Source organism: Magnolia sinica, chromosome 1 (genome assembly GCF_029962835.1).
Source record: "Magnolia sinica isolate HGM2019 chromosome 1, MsV1, whole genome shotgun sequence".
Lineage (NCBI taxonomy): Eukaryota > Viridiplantae > Streptophyta > Magnoliopsida > Magnoliales > Magnoliaceae > Magnolia > Magnolia sinica.
Window position 1 is genome coordinate 139,785,429 of NC_080573.1, and position 21,633 is coordinate 139,807,061.

General features: G+C 42.8%; 1 protein-coding gene and 1 non-coding gene across 2 annotated transcripts; one reads left to right on the forward strand and one right to left on the reverse strand.

The window, feature by feature from the left end:
* The first annotated feature begins 4,116 nt into the window (after positions 1-4,116).
* LOC131221814 (small nucleolar RNA R71) lies at positions 4,117-4,223 on the forward strand. Its single transcript, XR_009159603.1, has one exon. It is a non-coding gene; the product is annotated as a small nucleolar RNA R71 (small nucleolar RNA).
* A 14,371-nt stretch (positions 4,224-18,594) lies between these two features.
* LOC131221090 (extensin-2-like) lies at positions 18,595-20,507 on the reverse strand. The gene is made up of 2 exons (XM_058216203.1): positions 19,178-20,507; positions 18,595-18,871 (listed from the first exon to the last, which is right to left on the reverse strand). Exon 1 carries the CDS (start codon positions 20,387-20,389, stop codon positions 19,196-19,198), a length of 1,194 nt encoding a protein of 397 aa, XP_058072186.1. The 5' UTR covers positions 20,390-20,507; the 3' UTR covers positions 18,595-18,871; positions 19,178-19,195.
* Between the last annotated feature and the right edge of the window lie 1,126 nt (positions 20,508-21,633).

Genomic DNA, 21,633 nt, shown 5'->3' on the forward strand with positions numbered 1-21,633 from the left:
ATTGGAAATCTCCGCTTGACCACAGGGCAGTTGATGGTATGGGGTGCTCACCTTATGAGAGATACCGTATTTCTTCATTAAGCTCTCAAATGGTTTATTGCAAAAGTGTGAGCCCCCATCACTAATGATGGCTCGAGGCGTTCCGAATCGAGAAAGGATGTTTTCTTTTAGGAATTTAATGACCGTGCGATGGTCATTCTTTCGACACGGAATCGCTTCAACCCATTTAGTGACATAATCCACGGCGAGCAAAATATACAGATTCCCAAACGATTGGGGGAATGGTCCCATGAAATCGATGCCCCAGCAATCAAATGCTTCAATGATAAGGATGGGATTCAAAGGCATCATATTTCGACGGGACAATGCTCCCAATTTCTGACAACGCTCACAAGCTTTGCAAAACTCATGAGTGTCCCTAAACATAGTGGGCCAGTAAAAGCCACACTGCAGAATCTTGGTCGTGGTCTTTTTAGCAGAAAAGTGACCACCACAGGCCTCTCGAGTGACAGAAGGAGATGACACTCGGATGTTCATTGTTCAGTACACATCTCCTTAAGATTTGGTGGGCAATATTTAAATAAATAAGGATCATCCCAGGAAAAGGTGCGCACCTCGGTGAAGAATTTCTTCTTATCTTGCGTAGTCCTATATGTCGGTATGGCACTGTAGCAAGATAATTAGCAATATTAGCGAACCAAGGTGAATGGGAGACTCTAAACAATTGTTCATCGGGGAACATATCATTGATATGTGTCGCCTCAAGGAATCGAGGTATTAAGGCGAGAAATGTGATCGGCCACTACGTTCTCTACTCCCTTTTTATCTTTAATTTCCAAATCAAATTCTTGGAGTAGAAGGATCCATCGTATCAAACGGGGCTTAGAATCATTCTTAGAAAGAAGATACTTAAGTGCCGCATGATCTGTGTAGATAATGATCTTGGATCCGATCAAGTAGGACCTAAATTTGTCCAAGGCAAACACTACGGCTAAGAGTTCCTTTTCCGTAGTCGAGTAGTTCACCTGGGCAGGATTTAGAGTCCTACTCGCATAATGAATGACGTAGGGCTTCTTATCTTTTCTCTGGCCTAGGACCGCTCCAAGAGCATAATCAGAAGCGTCGCACATAAGCTCAAAAGGAAGGCTCCAGTCGGGTGGCTGCATGATAGGTGCAGTGGTTAACGTGCCCTTAAGCTTGGTGAAAGCTTCCTGGCATTGCTCAGTCCACTCGTATGGAGCATCCTTTTGAAGAAGATTACATAAAGGACGAGAGAGGAGACTAAAGTCCTTTATGAATCGCCTGTAAAATCCTGCGTGTCCTAAGAAGGATCGCACGTCTCTGATGTTCTTGGGTGGAGGTAGGTTAGAGATAAGATCGATTTTTGCCTTATCTACCTCGATTCCTTTGGACGAGATGATATGCCCAAGGACAATTCCCTTCTGAACCATGAAATGACACTTCTCCCAATTAAGTACCAAGTTCTTTTCTTCACATCTTTTCAGCACACATTTAAGACTTTCCAAGCACTTGCTGAAAGATGGACCGTAAACAGAGAAATCGTCCATGAAGACCTCTAGATATTGCCCCACCATATCAGAAAAGATACTAAGCATACATCGCTGAAAGGTGGCAGGGGCATTACATAGTCCGAATGGCATCCTTCGATAGGCAAAGGTGCCGTAAGGACATGTAAATGTAGTCTTTTCCTGGTCTTCAGGGGCTATCTCTATCTGGTTGTAGCCCGAATACCCGTCAAGGAAACTGTAATAGGAATGACCAGCTAACCTTTCCAGGATCTGATCAATGAATGGTAAAGGAAAGTGGTCTTTCCTCGTGACGGTATTCAACTTCCTGTAGTCAATGCACATTCTCCAACCAGTAGTGACTCTAGTTGGCACGAGTTCATTATTAGCATTGGCTACGATGGTGATTCCGGACTTCTTAGGAACCACTTGAGTTGGACTCACCCATTGACTATCAGATATAGGGTATATAATACCCACATCCAATAGTTTAAGAACCTCGGCCTTAACCACTTCCTTCATATTTGGATTTAGTCTACGTTGTGGTTACCGAGCGGTTTTTGCATTATCCTCAAGATATATGCGGTGAGTACAAATCGAGGGATCGATTCCCTTGAGGTCCGCTATCGTCCATCCCAGGGCTCCTTTATGCTTAATGAGAGTAGATATAAACATACTCTCCTGTTCTTTCTCCAGGTGGGCAGAGATCACCACCGGGTATGTCTCATCTTGACCTAAATAGGCATATTTTAAATCAGAGGGCAAAGGTTTTAGGTCAAGCTTCGGCGGCTTGAGGTTAGACGGTAGAGACACTACATCGGTTTGTGGTAATTCTTTAAATTGTGGCCTCCACCGGTTAACTTCAAGTACCGGTGCAGTATCAAGCAAGGCACACGTCTCCCTAATCATGTCATCATCAAAATCATGGGAGTGGGCCAGGCACGTCTCCAGATGGTCGGAGGATAAGGTCAGCGGTGTCGTATCTTCCACGAAAGAGTCAATCATGTTAATGTCGTGGAAATCGTCATCATCCTCTGAGTTGCTGCCGTTATTGAAAAAATGTTTGACTCCAATGTCAAATTTCAAAAAGTCATAGTCATGACACCATTCCCGCAATTGATAATTGCATTTGACGTGGCAAGGAATGGGCGACCAAGAATGACGGGAATCGAGTGCTTATGTTATTGATGGGTTCGGTATCCAGGATGATAAAGTCTACAGGGTAGTAAAATCTATCGACACGGACTAACACATCCTCAATTATCCCTCTTGGTACACGAACAGAGCGATCAGCAAGTTGTAGTGTGGTTAGGGTGGGTTTTAATTCACCCAAACCTAACTGTTTGTATACCGAGTAGGGAATCAGATTGACGCTCGCTCCTAAGTCAAGAAGTGCGTGATCAATTCGATGGTTCCCGATTACACATGATATGGTTGGGCTACCGGGATCCTTGAATTTCTGTGGCACGTCTTGCTTCAGGATGGCACTCACTTTCTCAGTCAAGAAGATTTTCTTTTGAATAATTTTCCGTCTTTTGGTCGTGCATAAGTCTTTCAGGAATTTGGCATATGAAGGTATCTGTTTAACGACATCAAGTAGAGGAATGTTGACTTTCACCTGTTTCAACACCTCTAGGATATCCTAAGAGTTAGAGAGAGGTTTTGGTGAAACCAACCGTTGGGGGAATGGAGCAACTGGCTTCTCTAGAAGTTCCGGTTCTACTTTTTGTGGGGCATCACTGGATCCATCATTGTTGTCCTCTTTTGGTTCTTGAGGCTTTTCGGGCCTAACCGGAAGAGTTTTATCAATGATCTTCCCACTCCTAAGAGTGGTGATGGATTTAGCATGCCCCATCTGATTTGAAGAGCTGGGATCATTATTCTCGTACTGCGGTTTAGGATTGGGGAGAGGTTGTGCAGGAAGCATCCCCTTTTCTATAACCGTCATACGAGAATCTATCTTTTGCATAAAATCTGTAATTCCCCGCATTGCCTGAGCCAGCTCTTATATGGGATTTTGAACCGGTTCCTCTTGAGGTTTCACTTGATTTGGATTTTGATTGAAGAAACCTGGAGGGGTAGCCGTTTGTCCATTCCTCCAACTAAAGTTTGGATGATTTTTCCAGCCAGGGTTGTATGTATTGGAGTTAGGTCCAGTAAAAGGTCTTTGATAATTATTTACGGCATTGGCTTGTTCATTCAACACTCCTCGAAAGGCAGGTATTGTAGGACAGTTTTCAGTTGTGTGAATGTTGCAATCACAGATGCCGCAAACAATTTCATTGACCTTATCCTTCTTTCCTTCCATGGCCTCAACTTTCCTTATGAGCGTAGTCACTTTACACTTGAGATCATCCTCTTCTTTCAAGAGATATAATCCACCTTTCTCCTTTAATTGAGTCGGCCTAGACGTGGTGTTCGCCATTGGGTAATAGTCCCATGATTTGTCTTTTCAGCGAGACTATCGAGGTAATCCCATACCTCGTCAACATCTTTGTTGATGAACTCTCCATTACACATTGTCTCGACCATTTGGCGCATGGAAGATGTCAATCCATCATAGAAAAAATTTGTAATGCGCCACGTTTCAAATCCGTGTTGTGGGCATGAACTGACCAAATCTTTGAACCTTTCCCAACATTGGAAGAATGTTTCATCTTCCTTTTGGGCAAAGTTCATGATTGCTTTTCTGAGGGTAATCGTTTTATGATGTGGGAAGAATTTTTTTATGAATTCCCTCTGCATGTCGTTCCATGTGCCAATGGATCTAGGACGCAGTGAATGTAACCACGTCTTAGCTTTCTCTTTTAAGGAAAAAGGAAAGAGTTTCAGCCTGATTGTATCCTCAGATACATTAGGAAAATATAATGTAGCTATAATCTCATCGAACTCTTTTAAATGTAAATATGGACTTTCTGATTCAAGTCCATGGAATTTGGGAAGGAGTTGGATAACTCCTGGCTTGATGTCCATTTGTCCTGTGTTTTCAGAAAAAATCATGCATGAGGGCATACTCACTCCCGCCGGTTGTAGATAATCTCGTAAAGTACGAGGCGGGGGTGCCTGTTGCACCTCATTTTCATCTTGGGTATCCTCCACCCTGGGTGGAAGTAGAGGAGGTTGGTCTTCAGCCATAACTTCAATTAACTCAGGGGATTTCGAGTGGTGTCTAGTCCTGCGATGGATAGTCAACCCCTCAACCAATCCTCCTTCAGTCAAGAGACGTCGAGTGTTGTCACGGGCCCACTTGGGCATGAAACACTCGCAGCCCTCAATCAAATTCAAAGTCTAATCCTAAGAAAGGAAAAGAAAATCTAAAAAGAAAGAGAATAAGAGTTGGAAAGGAATTACCAAATTGAAGCTCCTAAGTTAAGGACCTGCAAAATAAAACAAAAATAAGTTAGATTCTAAAAAGGAGAAAAACAATCCTTTAAAAGAAAGATAACAGCAAACTGATTTCTAAAAGAAAGTGGAAACTACTAAAATAAATTAGGAAAGTCCTAAACTAGAAAGTAAATTACTAAAAGAGAACTGAAAAATAGGAAGTAGAGAAGGAGCTTACCGAATTAGAAATTTCTATTTTAAAGGCCTACAAAATAGGAAGGTTAGTTTCTAAACAAAAATTCTAAAAATAAATGAGGAAACAAATTAGATTTAAAAAGAGTTAAAAATAGAAAGTGAAAATCAAAAGAGAAAAGTTTCTAAAATTAGAGGATTTTTCTAGAAAGGGAAATAACTAACCTAGTTTCTAAAATTAAACTGCTTCCTAAAAATAGAAAAAATACTAGAATTAAAATTTTCAAAATTTAAACCCTAATTCTAAAAGGTAGAAAAAGTAAAGAGGTTAGGAAGGAATTACCAATTTATGGACTTATGTCAGGATCCTATAAAACAGGAAACAAGTTAGTTTTGAATAAAATAAAATAAAAACTTTTAGCCTAAAGTTAGTAAAATCTTAATCCTAACTTAATTCTAAAACTAATTAATTTCAGTAACCGTCAGTCCCCGGCAACGGCGCCAAAAACTTGTTCACTCCCCAAGTATAGGGTTGTGATGTAGTAATAAACTCGGTAAGACCGAGGTCGAATCCACAGGGACTGAAACTTGTACGTTTCCTGAAACTAGGTAGAAATAGAACTAGCCTAAGATGTAATCAAAATCAAATGTAAATTTAAGGAATAATTGTGGAATAATTATCTAAAACTTAAGGAATTCAGAGAAGGGAAACTAGGGATTCAGAGGATCCACTTGTAGGGATCAGGGAGATCTTTTGCCTGCATCAGGAATTATGGAAATCAAACTGAACTTACTTGATCTGGTTTTCAAGAGATGAGAGGTATATGAATTAGAATGGATTCCATCATCTAACCATGCCCAGGAGACAAAGCAAACAACAGGATTAAACTAATTACCAACCAATCAACAATGTATGAGGATCAGGAAAAGTACTGTCATCCTACCATGCCCATGGAGCAATGATGAACAACAGGGCTTCCTGACTCCATAAACATGAAAAGGGGAAGAAATATTCAAAGCCATTGTAAACCCATTGTAATTTCAATCACAACAGACCATTAAAAACTAAGAAAACTATTCCTTGAATAATCAACTTAAACTCAGTTCAGAAATTTAAATTAAGTGCATAGAATTAGACTCTCCCATCTCGCTACAGGCTTCACCTCTTAGCCCTAGCTAAGAGGATTAGCCACACATGGATGGCCTGAAATTAATACAAGTGAAAAGAAAAAAAAATGGAACACAAAGAAAAAGGAAAGAGAAAAAAAAACCCTTAGTGTTTGCACTTTCCAGTAGCCCAAGTCACCTCCACGTCTTCTCCTCTTTCTTTCTTCCTTGCTCCTGCTCCAATCGTGCACAACAGCAGCCCCCAGACCGTGCTTCTCTCTCTCGTTCAAAACCGAATTCGAGCACCCCCTGGAAAACACTCCCCTTCCTCCCGTTTCTTCTCTTTTAATCCGACGCTGCCCTCGAAAAACTCCACCCGTTCAAGCCTCTGCTGCCTTCCTTAATATCCTTTCCTGGCAGTCCGTGATCGAGTTGGAGTTGGTTTTGCGTCAGTTTACGCAGCAGGGAGCAGTCGCTGCGAATCAGTATGCGAAAGGACTTCCGCGTGCTGCGTACGCTAAATCCTTTTCTTTTTTTTTAAGAGAACAACGTCCCCTGGGACATTTTGGGATGGTCTACCCGATGGACGATCCAGATCGTTCACACGATCATCATCATGGCTGTACAATGATCGCAGAAATCGGCCAGCGGCCGGACGCGGAAACAGGGGTAACGCTGATCTCTGCGTGACCCACTTGTGATATTGGTTTTGTAAATCAGGTCCGTTCATTGGCCTTGCAGTCGAATTTTGGTGCAGACAGGGACGATTTTTACTTCCACTATTGCGGCCCACTGACTCTGTTCTTCATCCATCCGACCGGCGTTTGGACTCCCTGTACATGCACTGCTTTTGGAAAATCAGACCGTAGATCAGTGTGCGGTCGGTTTGACCTCCTGATCACGTTGAACGGTGTGGATCATAAAAAACACCTGCTGATATTGGCCCACTTGCAACGCCCTGCCGTGAATCGGGGTCCCTGTTTCCTCTTAAAACACGGACGTCGGGTCAGCGCGAGCTGACCGACTCCGTCTGCTCAATGTACGACGAGTGCATCCTTCCTCTGTACACTGCTCGCATAAAATGGGCCCCACCTTGATATATAAGTAAAATCCAATCCATTCATCCATTTTTCCATCTCATTTAGACCGTCTAGACCAACTTTGAAACATATCCAGATATCAGGCGGGTCCCACATAACGATTTAAAGGGGCTGATCTGTCCATTAGACCACTTCCACAGTGATCCAGGAGCTGAAATTTTACGTGTACGGTTCATTTATGGTCCTCAGGCCACGTAAGGAGTTTCGAACTGATCGGATGGTGGGAACCTTATGATCTTGCATTCTGGACACTTTTCAGGCCACTTGAGCTTCAATTCCTCGATTTTCTTGGATCCCTGGCGTGCAAATCTGTCGATCTTGGTCTCCTAGGGTCCTTCGCTTACCTTGGTGACTTCAGACTGTTAAATCCATGCTTTTAACATCCTTTCCAGCCCATGCTCGTAAATACACTCTGCATCACAAATACGATTAAATCAGGCCATTAAACGATATCATGGGGGTAATTGGGATGAGCATCTGCGATTACCTGAGTTCGCATACAACAACAGTTATCTTCGATTTGTTGGACCGAGGTTAGAGAGGGGTCTCCTAGGTCCCAAGCTTGTGTAGTAGACGTCAGAGATTATCGATATCATCAGGCAGAGAATGCACACAGCTCAGAGCCGACAGAAGAGTTTTGCTGATTGTCGGCGTCGTCATTGAAGTTTATGTAGGGGACCATGTGTATCTCAAGGTCTCACCCATGAAGAGCGTAGTTCGATTTGGAGCGAAGGGCAAGCTTGTCCTGAGATTCATAGCACCTTTTGAGATCACTGGGTGCATTGAAGTAGTGGCCTATCGACTTGCCTTGCCATCTCAGTTGTCTAGCGTCCACAACGTTTTTCATATCTCTATGCTAAGGAGGTGTGGGTCAGACATCGTTCCTATTATTGATTGGCAACCATTGAAGGTTCATAAGGACGCTTCTTACATTGAGCAACTAGTTCGTATCCTTGATCAGAAGAAGTAGGTCCTCCGGACCAAGGTCATTCCCTTGGTGAAGGTTTAGTGGGGTCACCATTCTGTTGATGAGGCGTCTTAGGAGTGCGAGGCCAAGATTCGAGAGCGCTATCCCCATCTCTTTGATGATTGATTATATGTTGTATCTTGTATGTTGTCTCCGATTTTATATGATGATGATATGTTTCCTCTTTCCTTATGAGTTATGTCTAATTGTGTTGATTGTGTAAATTTTGAGGATAAAATTTTTATTTTGAGGGGAGAGTTGTAAGGCCCGTATCATAGTCTGTACTGTTCTGTAAGCTTCCGAGGTCCTCTCCATCGAATTTTGGCAACCCTCGACCTGTATCCGATATTTGCACGCGATCCTAAGCCAAGTCCTGCATACCGACGTGGGCTCGACCTGAAACTTATACCCTAGCGACCGCGCCATCACCACGATTCTAACGCTACGACTCGTGCACCGATCCGATACCCGGGCCAAGAGTTGTGGGCCGGCATTCATTTCAAGAAAAATGTCGCACGTTGCGAATTTCGAGGGAATCTCTACAACATGTCTCATCACTTAATCAATCAATCAAGTCAAGTACACTCCATACCTCAAGTACCAACACCCATCCCCTCTTTTCCCACAAGTCATCTCTCTCTCTCTCTCTCTCCCTATCCATCCCTCTTTTTTCCAAATTTCAAACTAAACCTTACCTCTCCATCTCCTTTCCTTACAACAACCACTCCATCCATCCCTTTCATCAATTATTTCTATCTCTCTCTCTCTCTCTCTCTCTCTCTCTCTCTCTCTCTCATTTCTATCTTTACTCTCCAATTCCATGAGAGCTCCAACATCCAAGCTCTCTCCCAAATACTAAGTGTGGCCCACCTTCTCATCTCCCATCTCAACCTTCCAATCACTATCAACCTCCATCAAAAGTGAAAGCAAGGAGCATAGGAGTCCAAGGGATCAAGGAGGAGTGTGATAGGTGGGTGATCCACTATTAAATTTCTTTTTTTTTGGGGCCACATGTGGTGGGACCCGTTTAAAGTATGCAATGTAAGAAATGGAGAGCCCATAGTGGCGGGGTCCCTCCTCTTCATCGTCGTCTCTCTCTTTCTCTCACTCTCTCTCTTTCATTTTCTTGGGACGATGATGAAGCTATGTGGCCCACCCTAATGGACCCCACCTTGATCTTATGTGTTATATCTACACCGTCCAATCCATAGACGATGGGAGAGGATTGGATAGTATACCTCACATCAGCTAAGAACTGTGGGTCCCTCGTTTCGACAGTTGAGGTCTTGGTATCAATCCCTAATGGAGGTGGCTAATATGAAGTGTGTGTACTGATGTACGTGTATACTATCAAGCTAACAAAAAAAATGAATATCAACTTGATATTCTGGTGGGTCCCACACGTATGGACCCAGCTCATGTGTACATTGAATCTGAATCGTCTATCAGTTTGACGTCCAGCAGCATGTAGCTGCTGGACTGTCAGCTAGATCTGTGGGCCCCCACCACATGATGTATGTGTTGCATCACAACTGTCCAAATATGTGGGACCCACCATCAGCCGTCCGTCCAGACACTGACAGCACTGACCCTCCCACTCCCTCTCACACACTCACACGTATACATATATAGTTATGATAATATATATTATTATATAATACAATATGTTATATTATAAATATCATGGTGGGTTTGGCATGCCAGGAACAGCCCCACCATGATACGTGTGTTGTATCCCTACCGTCCACCTGTGAGTGGACGTGGGGCCATCGTGACACGTGGGTTCTGCCACGCCGTCCAGTACACTGGATGGGTGGGACCCACCATAGATGTATGCGTTTCATCCATCCGTCCATCTGGACGGTGGCAACAAGGGCCCACCACTAATGGATGTGCTACATCCAGCCATCCATCCATTTGCCTAGCTTGTCTCAAGGCTTGAGACTAAAACTAAGACAGATAAAATATCAAGTGGGGCACACTGCAGAAGACAGTGGGATGAACGTCCACCATTGAAAACTCCTTTTGGTTGCAGGGTTTTGGATTAGAGTGATATTTGTTTTCCCTCTAGATCCAGGTCCTTGTGACCTTATGCACAGACTGGATAGAAATTAAATGTTATGGTGGGCCCACTGGAATTTGATAGTGGAAAATGGTCCTTGTGACCTTATGAACAGTATGGATGGAAAATAAATTCTATGGTGGGCCCACTAGAAATTTAGTGGTGGAAATCATTGTCACCATTGTCATTTGTGGTATGGTCTATATGATCTTTTAGATATGATTCATTTTTTTTATGCACCATAATGATCCCTTACAATGAATGCATGATGTTTTGGACTCGGCCTATTCAACTCGGCCCAATTGATTCGGCCCATCTGTTTCGACCAATTTGATCGGCCCAATTGATTCGGCCCATTCGAATCGGCCCATTTGATCCGGCACATTAATTCGGCCCATTTGAATCGGCCCATTCGAATCGGCCATTTGACTCTGCCCATTCGACTCGGCCCCTTTAACTCGGCTCATTCGCCTCGGCATATTTGACTCGGCCCATTCGACTCGGCTCATTCGACTAGGCCCATTGATTCGGCCCATTTGATTCGGCCCATTTGATTTATATGAGGCCTAATGATACGTATGTGAGGCCTTTGTGTGGGCCGAATGTGATGTATATGAAGCCCATTGCGATGTGAGATTCCACCATGATGTATGTAATGATGTTTTTGGCGGTCGTGCCTTGGAAGCAATGATGGTTTGACGTCCACATTGTAAGCACAATGATGGTTAAATGTCCGCATTGTAACTCTTCATAGGGCCCATTAATAGGCCCATACTTGTAGTGTGTAGGCCGTATAGGTCCTCTTCGTTATGAACAGAATCCATCACCATATAACGTGTTTAGTATAGTTCCATAATTCATGCTCATACGCATCATATGTATGCTTGATATGAGGAGTGACCAATCATAGCATATGCCTTTGGGCAGATTGTTTATGGGCTCCCTAAGAGGCGAAGTTGCCCTTCATGAACGCGCGGTATGCACAGGATTGTTGCATGGCTGGTAGTGTGAATCATGCACTTCTCATTTGTGTAACATGATTACTATACGCCCTAGCGACATCAGGGCTATGACTTCCACAGGCACATCGTAGATGGCGAGATCAGACACCGAAAATACCAGGAGGCCGCGTCTCCCACTATGTCATGGTCGGTTGGAAATGGGTGTGGCCTTACTCGCCCAAGGGTAGGGGGCATTGTTAGGTTAAGTATGACCAGTTCGTGAATGGGTCTATTATCGACGTGCCAGATAGATATTGGCAGACTATTGGTCAGGCGGATAGTGAGGTTTCTTACGCTCACTTGAACTGCGCGCCTGGAAAAGGGGCAGTGCTATTTGAAGGGTACTAAACCCCGGTGATTATCCAAACTGAGAACTGTACTGATATTTAATGCTCTAGTGAGGAGCTGCATTGATATGTAGATGAGAATTGACATACTTGACTTGTATTTCGCATCGCATGGCTTAGATATGTCCAATAGCATTCATGTTCTGCACCGCATAGCCTTGGTATGGCTGATTGCATTTACGTACTCATCAGCATGATTCCGCATTACTTCGACATTACATTCTGAGCACGCTCACATTGCGCACACACTTACACCACCCTCTAAGCTTTTTATAAGCTTATGCACGATTTATGCATGCAGGTGACGTCAGGACGCAGTCATAGCCTCGCCGCAGCTAAAGTGTGCAGTCGAGCTTCTGGAGTTTCTGTTACTTTCATTATCTTGTATTTTCCTTTCATACGCATTGTACTCAAAGTTTTTTATCATAGTGGATTTGGTGATGGCGTTCTTATGGTTATTGTTCGTGGGTTATGCTTATAGTTATGCTTATACTGAATCAAAATCATGTTTAAAATCCTCCTTGTAGAATTCCAGGAACGGAACATGGTGTATGGGTGTCGAGAGCCAAGAATGGGGTACTATGGAGGCTGTCAGCTCCAGATTTGACGATCAGGAATTTTATGAGCCCGGTTTTCGAGTTTGGGGCGTGACAAGGTATAATTTTTGGAGAGTGAACTAGTCCGGCTTGGGACCCCTTCACCTCCTAAGTAAGGGAGATATTCCTGGCGGTCTTCACGACCTTCAGGTGAGACAGGCGGTTAGACCTTTAGGTCCTCTCCCCCCCTCGATGGCGTGGTTGCTCCTCCAAGTGCGGAGGTTCGTAAGTAGTATCCCGTGAATACAAGGTCAATCCCACAAGGAGATTAATTGTGAGAAGAAAAAAATCAAATGGAAAACAAACTAAGTAATAAAAACTAAACTGATGATTTAATTTTGGGATTTTTGAATGGTTGTAATTCAATTGAATAAAATAACACCCAAGCTTCAAAGTTTCACACATAGGTTAATGTTCCAAAATTATGATGACTTGGATAACACAACTAGGATCTGAGCACTATAGTCAGCCTAATCAAAAAATAAAACAGTTTAAATATTTTAATAAGTGATATAAAATATTATAAAATCTTGAATTTGCACCATTGATATATATTCTCAAGCATCAGTGATTTTAAGAATTCAATATCAATGAGATAATGAAAATCAAAAAAATATAATAGGTTGAGAACCTCTCCTATCTAGGAAATCTAATTGATCTAGGGTAAGCCTATCCATCAACGTAGATCTCATATGATGGAAACATATGAATCTCACAAGAGGATAAAAAATAAAACTTAAACAATAGATAACATGTATACATCATCCTTCTCATCATTAAAACAATCAATCATCATAACTTAAAGAATTATTAAACCCATGTGCTTCCCTTCTAGCTTGGGCTAGAAGAAACTTAGAAAAACATAATTAAATTGCAGAAATAAAAAGTAACAAGAAAGAAAAAAATGCAAATAGAAAATATCTAAAAAAAAAAAAAAACAACTTATAAAGCTTTAATAAAACTAAAAACTCTTTAAAAATCCTAAATTTTGCTTTGGGATGCCTTAAATAATGCTTAGGAATGCCCTAGGAAGCCCTATTTATAAGTGGGGAACTCCAATTTTCGTACAAAGTTGAAAAACTCTAGAAACCGCCTCAAATTTACGCAGTTTTTCAAAATAGACTTCTCGCTGCATAATTTGTTTAAAATAGATTTTTCGCTGCGCAATTTCCCAAAATAGACTTCAGAACTTTAGAATACACTTTTTCAGAACGATTTCAGAATTCTTCACTTCAAATCTTCGATTCTTTTCATTTCTCACTTGGTTTTCTTGGATCTTTAGCAGTGAGTTCTTCAATCTCGGTCTCCTATGGTCTATCCCTTCCCTTGGTGATTATTGAGCATCAAATCCATGCTTTTTAGCACCCTTTTTCAATCTAAGCTCTTAAATTCACCTTGCAACACATACATGAGTAAAATAGAACATTAAGCTGATTCATGTTCATAAAATCGAGATGTAAATGGAAAAAATTGTGCAATATTTGAGTCTCAGCAATGGCATGGCTGCTCGTCCCTCAGATGGTGTTGGAGTTTGTTATTCAGGCCGGGCTATGCACGTCAGTGGGACTAGACAAGCCGTTCTGGCCTTACATGCCTTCAGGAGAATTCTCGATGAAGTCTACTTGGAGTTTAAATAGAGCTCCAAACTCGGGGAGAACCTGGTCCATATGGGTTTGGCATGCTTCTTTGCCTCCTAAAGTCTCCCTGTTTGTTTGGAGAGTGATGCAAAATGCGGTCCCGGTGGATGTGGATGTTAAAACCAAAGGCGTGCACCTTGCGTCCAAGTGCGTGTGTTATACTCTGCACGGTTCTCACTCACATGAGCAGGAGTTGCTATCCCACTTGTTCGTTGGTAGCAGGCTGTCTATGGAAATGTGGGGGACGGTTGGCAGAAGCTTTGGAATTAATGTGATGGCTGTGAGATCGATTGAGGGCAGGCTAACTCAATGGTGGACGGCTGCGTCTGCTAATAGAAGGAGATCGGTGGCTCTCATGCGCATCCCGTGCTTCATCATTTGGGGGATTTGGAAAGTAAGAAATGTCTCTATCTTTGATAATATGAGGGTGGATCACAGGGTGGTGATAGATAAAATCTGGCATTTGGACGAAGAGGATTGATGGGCTGGGGACCGAGCAGGATTTAAGGAGGAAATCTGGGGGTGGGGTTCAGGTTCTCTAGTTAGGGTGAATGCTAGTCCCAGGGTGATTAAATGGGAGAAACCACCTTTGGGATGAGTTAAAATAAATGTAGACAGCTTTGCTAGAGGTAACCCAGGTTTGGCTGGTGGAGGTGGTATTTGTAGAGGCCCGAATGGAGAGGACGGTTGTAGATATGCTCAACGGGTTGGCGAGGCCTGGTTGGAAATGGAAGATGTGGGTGTATAGGATTCAGGAGTTGATGCAAAGAGGTCGGATTATTTTTAGATATGTCATGAGGGAAGGCAACTCGGCAGCAGATTTTATGGCTCGTCTGGGTAGCGGCTCTCAAAGTTCCGGTTGGTGGGAGAGGAGAGTCGAGCTCCCTCAAGAGGTAAGGGGCTTGATTTTCCTAGACAAGGTGGGTTTGGGTTCGATTAAGGTTGGGAGGGGTGGATGATTTTGTGCAGTTTTTTCTCTCTTCTTCTTTTTCATGATAAGCCCCGGTTATTTTGGTTAGTGGGCCCGAATGTAAATTTTGATCAGAAATGAAGAATAGTTCCTAAAAAAATAAAAATAAAAAAATGCGAAATTTTGGAAAAACAAAAAAAGTAAAGTACTACCAATCGCACAACCAAGTCCAAACAAGCAATTCAAGGATTTTACGTAAAAAAACTCTTTCGAAAAAAAAACTATGGCACAAAGAGATGAGTAATGCACTTGAAAGCAGAAATTACAAGAGATAAAGATTACCGATTTGAACATGTCTCAAATCTACTCCACAAGCCCAAGCTATGCCCTTAAAACCCTTAAGAACGAATTAGAAAGCCTAAAACACATCTCCTTCTACCCAAATCTCGATTACACCCTATATATATAGTATCATAATCAGAATAGGAAATAAATTCCGCACTTACACAATGGCACCTTCGATAGGACTTCGATGGCATAGACGATCTGTTGATGGCATCTAACACCTTCGATGGCATCAAGTAAAACACCAAAACGTTCCAGCGACAAAACATGATTTTTTGAAAAATTTTAATGTCATCGAGTATCTGTCGATGACATCGACCATTTCTCTATGGCATCGATTGGTCTATCAATGGCATCAACAAACCTTGTTTCTTATAGATTTAAGACATCAACAATATCTAGATTGTCCATTTTAACATCTAGATTGTTCATTTTGTTGGCTATTAATTGATGATCAAGATATTTGATGTGTGGATTGTACAAATATTCACCCTCCTGCACTCCATTTTGGAGGTTCTGGTTGACATGCATGTTTGCCACATCTAAGGTTGATGAGTTTGGCATCATTGTCAACAATGAGAGCTCATATTCACTATCAATCACATGAGAGGTGCACATGGTTGCGTGTTCGACTGATCTGAATCGTTCATATAGTTGGAAGTGCAAACTAATGAAGATGGGCCCAAAATCAGGATAATTGATGTGTTGTTGTTCAACTTGGACACGTGAGCAAACATATAACAATCAGCCTGATTTTGGTTAAACGTGTGTGGTTAGATTAGTTGTTAGGTGTATCAGAGTCGTGTTCAACTCAAATCAAACTAAACACCTGTGAACCCAGGCATCAAACTAGTTAGATTAGGATCAGATCTGTGAAGATTGATATGACTACTCAGTCGTTGATTGTCATAACGTTCATGCAATTTTAAAATGGAAAAGTTAATCCTTCTAAATGAGATCTTTTTGCTTTGAAGGCAATGGCTTTTTTTCTAGCGGTGATAGCTTAGATTATTTTTCTCAATAAAAAATAAAGAAAAATAAATTAAATTAAAGATTGGTCACTGATTTTATTAATTAGAATTTTAGAGAAGTAGACTGGATTAAAGAAAAAAGGTATTACCTACGGCAGTGTATGCTGATGAGAGCTGCAGTGAAAAATAACATACAGTCGTGAGACGGCCATGTAAAATATTATCAGAAATATATCGAGTAAGAACTTAATAACATGGAGACACGAACACGGGGTGAATATTTAAACCGCTGGCGATTTAGAAATTATCAAGCTTCTATGTTACATATGACCAATGGATTACTTAAGAAACATTGCATCCTTAAGTCACGTCGGGTGAGTGGCAATCCTTGATGTGACTCCGCACCAACCTATCTTTTAAAGGGAAGCGGATCGGATGGGCTGGTGTACGTCGCACCAGCTATGTAGCTCCTGTCTTAACGCCAGCAAGTTCTATGGGTATTATCATGAGGCATGTGTTATATCCAAACCGTCCATCCATTTGATGAGCTCGTCTTAAGGCTGGAGATGAAAAATAAGACAGATATAACTATCAAGGGGACCACACTGTAAAAACCAGTGGGAATTGAACGTCTACCATTGAAACCCTTTTTAGGGTCATAGAAGCTTTGGATCAATATGAAATTTTTTTTCCATCTTCATTCGGGTCTTTGTGACCTTATGAACAAATTGGATGGAAAATAAACATAATGGTGGGCCCTACAAATTTTTTAACGGTGAAAATCATTATCTCCGCTGCTATTTGTGGTGTGGTCCAGATAATCGTTGGATATTATTCATTTTTGTAGATAATACTCTAAAATGAACTCTAAAAATAGATGAACAGTATAGATATAATAAATACATCACTTTGGGGAATGTAACTTTAATCTCCTTTGAACAGCTTCTACAATTCGAGCTCGAGGAGCGTCAGTGCTCGTCCTCGCACGACAGGTACCCACAGCAGCTATATAGCTGGTGTGTGGTACACCAGCCAATCCGCTTCCCTTTTAAAGCAGCTGGATTTTTGCCCCGGCTCAACGGTCTGGATGACATATATGCAACCATATGGGCCCCACGTAAATCAAGAGGTCTCGTTCTCTAATCCTACGATATTATTTCTTGTGCTGTGGCCCACTTGATTCAGGGATCAGCGTGATTTTCGGAACCTGGGGTGAGATGTGGTGGCGCATCTGATGGGCAGGTTATATTTTGTTCATGCGTCACAAGGGCCAAACTTCTTGGCGGCCCACCGCAATATTTATTTGCCACCGTACCCGTTCATGAAGTCATAACCCTGGATGAAGGGAAGCGGATTGGCTGGTGTACCACACACCAGCTATATAGCTGGTGTATTGACGTCGGCAAGATCTGTGGGTCCCATCATGAGGTACGTGTTATATCCAAACAGGCCATACATTTTGCTAACTCGGCTTAAGGCCTAAGCCTAAAAATAAGGCAGATCTAAAGATCAAGTGGGCGACACTGTAAAAAGCAGTAGGGGATTGAATGCATACCATTGAAACCCTTTTGGGATCACAGAAGTTTTAGATCAATACGATTTTTTATTTTTTTTACTCTTCATCCAGGTATTTGTGACCTTATAAACAGATTGGATGGAAAATAAACGTTATGGTGGGCCTTCCAATTTTCTAACAGTGAAAATCATTATCCTACTGTTATTTTTGGTGTGGACCATTTGAGCTTTACATATGATTCATTTTTTGCCTAATGCTCTAAAATGATCTCAAAAAATGAATGAACGGTATGGATATAAGAAATACATCATTGTGGGGCCATGTAGCTTTGATCTCATTTGAACCGCTAGTACAACTCGACCACGAGCAGCGTCGGCGCTCAACTTTGCACGAAACGTATCTACACTAGCCATATAGCTGGTGTGTGGTACACCAGCCAGATCCAAAACTTCTGTGGCGCCTAAGAAGTTTTCAATCTGCGGTATTCAATTCACCATGTTTCCTTTATTGTGATCCACTTCAGCTTTGGATCTGCCTCATTTTTAGGCTCATGCCCTACTAAAATAGCTGGCAGAAAGGATGGACGGCCTGAAAGACATGCATCATGGTGAGGTCCAAAGAGCTTTTGAGAGAGAGGTCTATGACTACTTCTCATAAGCGCGTTGCGTTGCGTCGTGTAAAGCAGGTAAAGAGAGCATAAAAATAATGGTGAATCTAAAGGATACGTACACGGATATCCAAGGACAACCTTGCATGATAATGATACAACTAACACAGCTAACACGTTTCAGGTAGACTTGGCAACGGCCGGCTTGCGGCTGGTTCAGGCCCGAATTTTGAACTGGTCAGGCTGGCCCTATTGTACTCTGCCTGTTCAAAATATCAATTTTACTTGGGCTGGCCAACCCATCGCCAGTCCTGTTGCATGTGCCATATGCACTAATAGAGCTAAATTCAAAATTATTATAATAACAAAACAAATAAACAAAATCGAGATGAACTGAGAACCTCAGTACGAGAGATCTTTTCATTCAGAAAAGGAACACACGTTCTGAAATATAAATCAAACGTGTGGCCCCGCAACATAACAAATTTCACTGTAGTATAGCTTATGTACGTTACATATGAATGAAATTGTAAAGCATGGCAATATCGAATTCCTTTATTTTTCCAACGTATCGAGTAAAATATATAGCTGATGGCTTTCTCGGAAGACAGCCTCAAAAGCTCTCCTTTGAAATTTCTGTTATTCTCTCGACCTTTCTACGTACTGCATGAGAAATAGAATAAATCAGAAAAATGACCTACTCGATAGAAATTGAAATAAACATGAAGACATTGAGTATAGATTAAAGCACGAAGTTGTGCACGGCACACCGCACACCGAGGGTCGATGTCAACATTGTCTCCCACCACTAAAAGATGGGGGCAGTGGGAATCTACGAAGCATTCCAAGATGTAAATTTTCACACGCTGGTTTTGAAATGCATGTTAAGATTACTGCTCGCCATCGTCGAGTAGTTGGAGACATGTGCACACGGAGTCCGTGCGCCAATACGTTTGATTTCATACTTACGCCAATGAAATGGGGCTACTAATAGTGCGGAGGAGGTGGAGATGGAGATGGTGGTGGAGGGGAACTGTAGTAGTATGGAGGAGGTGGGGATGGAGATGGTGGTGGAGGGGATTTGTAGTAGTATGGAGGAGGTGGGGATGGGGAAGGTGGAGGTGGTGACTTGTAGTAGTATGGAGGAGGTGGTGATGGTGATGGTGGGGGTGGTGATTTATAGTAGTAGGGAGGAGGAGGGGATGGTGATGGCGGAGGAGGTGACTTGTAGTAGTAGGGAGGAGGTGGGGATGGTGATGGTGGAGGCGGTGACTTGTAGTAGTATGGTGGAGGTGGAGATGGCGATGGAGGAGGTGGCGATTTGTAGTAGTAGGGAGGTGGTGGGGATGGTGATGGAGGAGGTGGCGATTTATAGTAGTAAGGAGGCGGCGGCGATGGGGATGGTGGAGGTGGTGATTTGTAGTAGTAGGGAGGTGGAGGTGATGGTGAAGGTGGAGGCGGTGATTTGTAGTAGTAGGGTGGGGGAGGTGATGGAGATGGGGGTGGAGGAGACTTGTAGTAGTAAGGAGGGGGAGGTGACGGTGACGGCGGAGGCGGAGATTTGTAGTAGTAAGGAGGGGGAGGTGACGGTGACGGCGGAGGCGGAGATTTGTAGTAGTATGGAGGGGGAGGGGACGGGGATGGAGGAGGTGGAGATTTGTAGTAGTATGGAGGAGGTGGCGATGGTGATGGAGGTGGTGGGGATTTGTAGTAGTAAGGAGGGGGAGGCGACGGCGATGGGGGTGGAGGAGACTTGTAGTAATATGGAGGAGGTGGGGAAGGGGATGGTGGGGGTGGAGATTTATAGTAGTAAGGAGGTGGTGGTGATGGAGACGGAGGTGGCGGTGATTTGTAGTAATAGGGCGGAGGTGGTGATGGAGATGGTGGAGGTGGCGATTTATAGTAGTATGGTGGAGGTGGAGATGGTGATGGAGGTGGTGGGGACTTGTAGTAGTACGGAGGAGGAGGCGACGGTGATGGTGGTGGTGGAGATTTGTAATAATAAGGTGGTGGAGGCAAAGGTGAAGGTGGCGGAGGTGAATTGTAGTAGTAAGGTGGAGGAGGGGAAGCATAAACATAGGGCTTATCCTTATCATCATCCGCCATGGCAGTGGTGGCAATCAAGCATAATGCCACCACGACCAGGCATGGCCACTGCCATGCCATCCAAGGACTTCTCATGCTCGGGAGCCTAGATGTAGCAGCCCGCTTGAACTCAGACAATTTCAGGTAATACTAACCCTAAACCCTAACACAAGATCTTGTCTTGTACTAATTTGTGATATAGCAGTGAAGGGCTACTCCTTTATATAGCAAGTTCATGGAGTATTGCCAGTCAAGTTGTACATTTTTAATGCGATTGCAAGCTGTACAAAAGCTGTATTATAATCTTTGTTACATCTTTTTCTATGGTCTGATACCGAGTCCCCACTAACTCTTTACTTTTCTATGTTTGATTGGGTCATTTTCCAAGAACAAGTCAATGAAGAAAATGGAAGTGACTAGGATTTAAAGGAAGCAGAGTTGTTGAGAGTATGGCTGCTGGTTGTTTATCTTTTCATTTCATGAGACCAGTTCTCTAAATCAAGATATGGTAGCCCCACATGCACTAACGTACCACACGTGCCATCCTGCCACGTGTGGGACATCAGAGGGGTGCATTTATGTGCAAAAATTGCCCTGGTCCATTCATCAGATGGCCGAAATTGTGCGGTGTGGCGAACGTGGAATGGTAGAAGGTTTTTTAAGCTGTCCATTAGTTTCATCTGGTAGTGACCCATCTGGTTAGTGGGCAAACTGATTTTTTTAGTATGGTTTTCTTCACTGTAGGGGCCACCTGATGCACTGTTCAGATATCCCACACACTTGGCAGTTTGGCACATGTGCATAAACGCGTGTTTGAAAGGCTGCCTGTGGGGCCAGCAAACCTCTGTTGACGTTGGATATAGCTAGCCTTAGGAAGCTTCCCGTTGAAGTAAAAAATTAAATAAAAAACAATAATAATAATAATAACAAGAAAGACAAGGTTTATCTTCCATCACACTGCTGAGGTTGGCTCATCTGACCAGTTCCCTTCCCTGGATATGATGCCACCACCATGTAGATTTTTTTTTACACGGATTCGGGACAGCCCAAAGCCCAAAATAATCGTCTTGGACTAAAACAAACTTAACATACGCACTTGGACCTTTTCGTACGGACACCGAATTTGAGGACGAAAATACCCCTGCCTTCGTCTGGCTGGCGTGCAGAGACGAGTGCTGACGGACGGTCCGGCGATGGGAACTCAGGTGGGGCCCACTGTGATATTTGTGAGAAATCTTCCCCATCTAAGTTCATTCATAGGGTCACAAAGACCTGGATGAAGAGGAAAAACAAATTTCATAATGATCCAAAACTTCTGTAACCCCTAAATGGGTTTTAAT